The sequence below is a fragment of the Trichechus manatus genome, unplaced genomic scaffold (genome assembly GCF_000243295.1).
Source record: "Trichechus manatus latirostris isolate Lorelei unplaced genomic scaffold, TriManLat1.0 scaffold00141, whole genome shotgun sequence".
Taxonomy (NCBI): Eukaryota; Metazoa; Chordata; class Mammalia; order Sirenia; family Trichechidae; genus Trichechus; species Trichechus manatus.
Genome location: NW_004444077.1, coordinates 2,855,775 through 2,857,611, shown reverse-complemented (window position 1 = coordinate 2,857,611; position 1,837 = coordinate 2,855,775). Strand labels below are relative to the sequence as shown.

Sequence of the window (1,837 nt, the reverse complement as noted above, 5' to 3'; positions counted from 1 at the left end):
TCAGTATTTCAAAATGCCCTGAGTAAATCACCTATTTTCAAATAACAAGCCCGCAATTGATATAATACTAAATAATAAAATACTAAAGGTATTTTACCTTTTTTATTAGTATTATATCAACTGCAGGTTTGTTATAGTAACACATCTCTCCTGCTCACGTTATTCTTTATTTTTAAACAGTTTTAATGAGTATAGTAACAGTTTTAACCTCGTATTGACCAGCGCTGATGCTATATAGTCTCTCTGAGGTAATGCATCAGTTACTGCTACATCTACGTACAGAAATTCCAAGTTAATAAGAATTTGTTTAATGAAATGTCTGGTAGCAGTTTACAATCATAAAGCATAATTTTAGTGTTAAACATACTCTGTTGTTGCTGATGGGTGCCATCAAGGCGATTTTCGACTCACAGTGATGACCCCAGATGACAGAGTAGGACTGCCTCATTGGGCTTTCTAGGCTGTAATCTTTATGGGAGCAGATTGCCAGGTCTTTCTCTCTCAGAGCCACTGGGTAGGTTAGAACCATCAACCTTTCAGTTAACAGCCAAGCACTCAACCATTGTACTACCAGGGTTTCTGAAATATACTCTATGCATTCTGTTTCTAAGAAAATAGATAACCGAAAATGATATAACTCAAATATGCTACTATCCCATGACCACGCCATTTAATAGATTTGGTCTTCTTTTGTGAACAAGAAAAATTTAAAGTATTTTTTACCTATATTTTATCTTTGTATGAGACGGTAGATCTCTGCTTGAATACTGCTTTGAGAGCTGGCTCAAATCACCTTCTCCTTTTCCTCTTCCACCTCTAGCAGGTTCAAAAGTTGGCCTGGCTGCTGTTGTCATCTTATATGCTTTGAAGAAAAATGGTATTCAGTTATTTCCAATCTGATAAACTGTCACTTTATAAAGCATTAGTCAATACTCATCCTTGTGAAATAACTTCCCACACTCATTCCCCAGTAAGTTACTTACTTAAATAATCTCACAAACGTTCTTAATGAATTATGAGGCTCAGAGTATACAAGCAGTATAGCTACTCAGGCAGCTCTTGTTAGGACAAAAAAATTCTGCAATGAGGATCTGAGTTGGTGTTCCACTTTTCCTCATTCGGGCTGTGTGGCCTTGGACAAGTCACCTAGCTTAAATTTTTGCCATCTGTAAAATGGGGATATTCCTCATAGAATTATTATGAGAAGTAAGAGACTTGACATGTCAACCCGTTGCCGTTAAGTCGATTCCGACTCATAGTGACCGCGTAGGACAGAGTAGAACTTTCCCACAGGGTTTCCAAGGAGCGGCTGGTGGATTCAAACTGTCGACCTTTGGTTAGCAGCTGAAGCTCTTAGCCACTGGGCCACCAGGGCTCCTGACACGTCAAAGCACTTGTCAAATACAGGCATTCCATGACTGAGTTTTAAAAACTCTCAATTCAATCTTACTCCACCAGTAAGGTTTCCATTTTATCTATACCTCAAACAACAGCAAATAGGCTAGTAACCTCAAAAACATAAAGATACTTTTAAAAATCACTGTTATTAACTGTCCTGGAGAAAAGTTAAACTGGAGAAGTGTGCTAAACTTTAATGACAGTTACAAGGGCAAAATTCTCCAACAATGTTTGGTTGATCCAAGTTCCTAAGACAATGGCCATCACAACATAAATCAGATCTTTTGCAGAACAGAATTTAAGGACTGTGGTAACCAAAAATCAGAGACCCATTCATTATGTTGCTTCCAGAATTTGCATTTCTAACAAGTTCCCAGGCAATGCTAATACCGCTGATTAGGGACCAATTCTGAGGAGCACAAGTAGAGCAGCAGTTCTC

General features: G+C 38.1%; 1 protein-coding gene across 1 annotated transcript in view; it reads right to left on the bottom strand.

Moving 5' to 3' along the window:
- Positions 1-1,103, bottom strand: part of CWC15 (CWC15 spliceosome associated protein homolog) — an 8,224-nt gene extending 7,121 nt beyond the window's left edge. The window contains exon 1 of the mRNA XM_004385563.2: positions 724-1,103. Coding sequence (XP_004385620.1) covers positions 724-854 — 131 coding nt within the window. The 5' untranslated portion in view covers positions 855-1,103. The remainder of the gene's footprint in view (positions 1-723) is intronic.
- Positions 1,104-1,837: the final 734 nt, after the last annotated feature.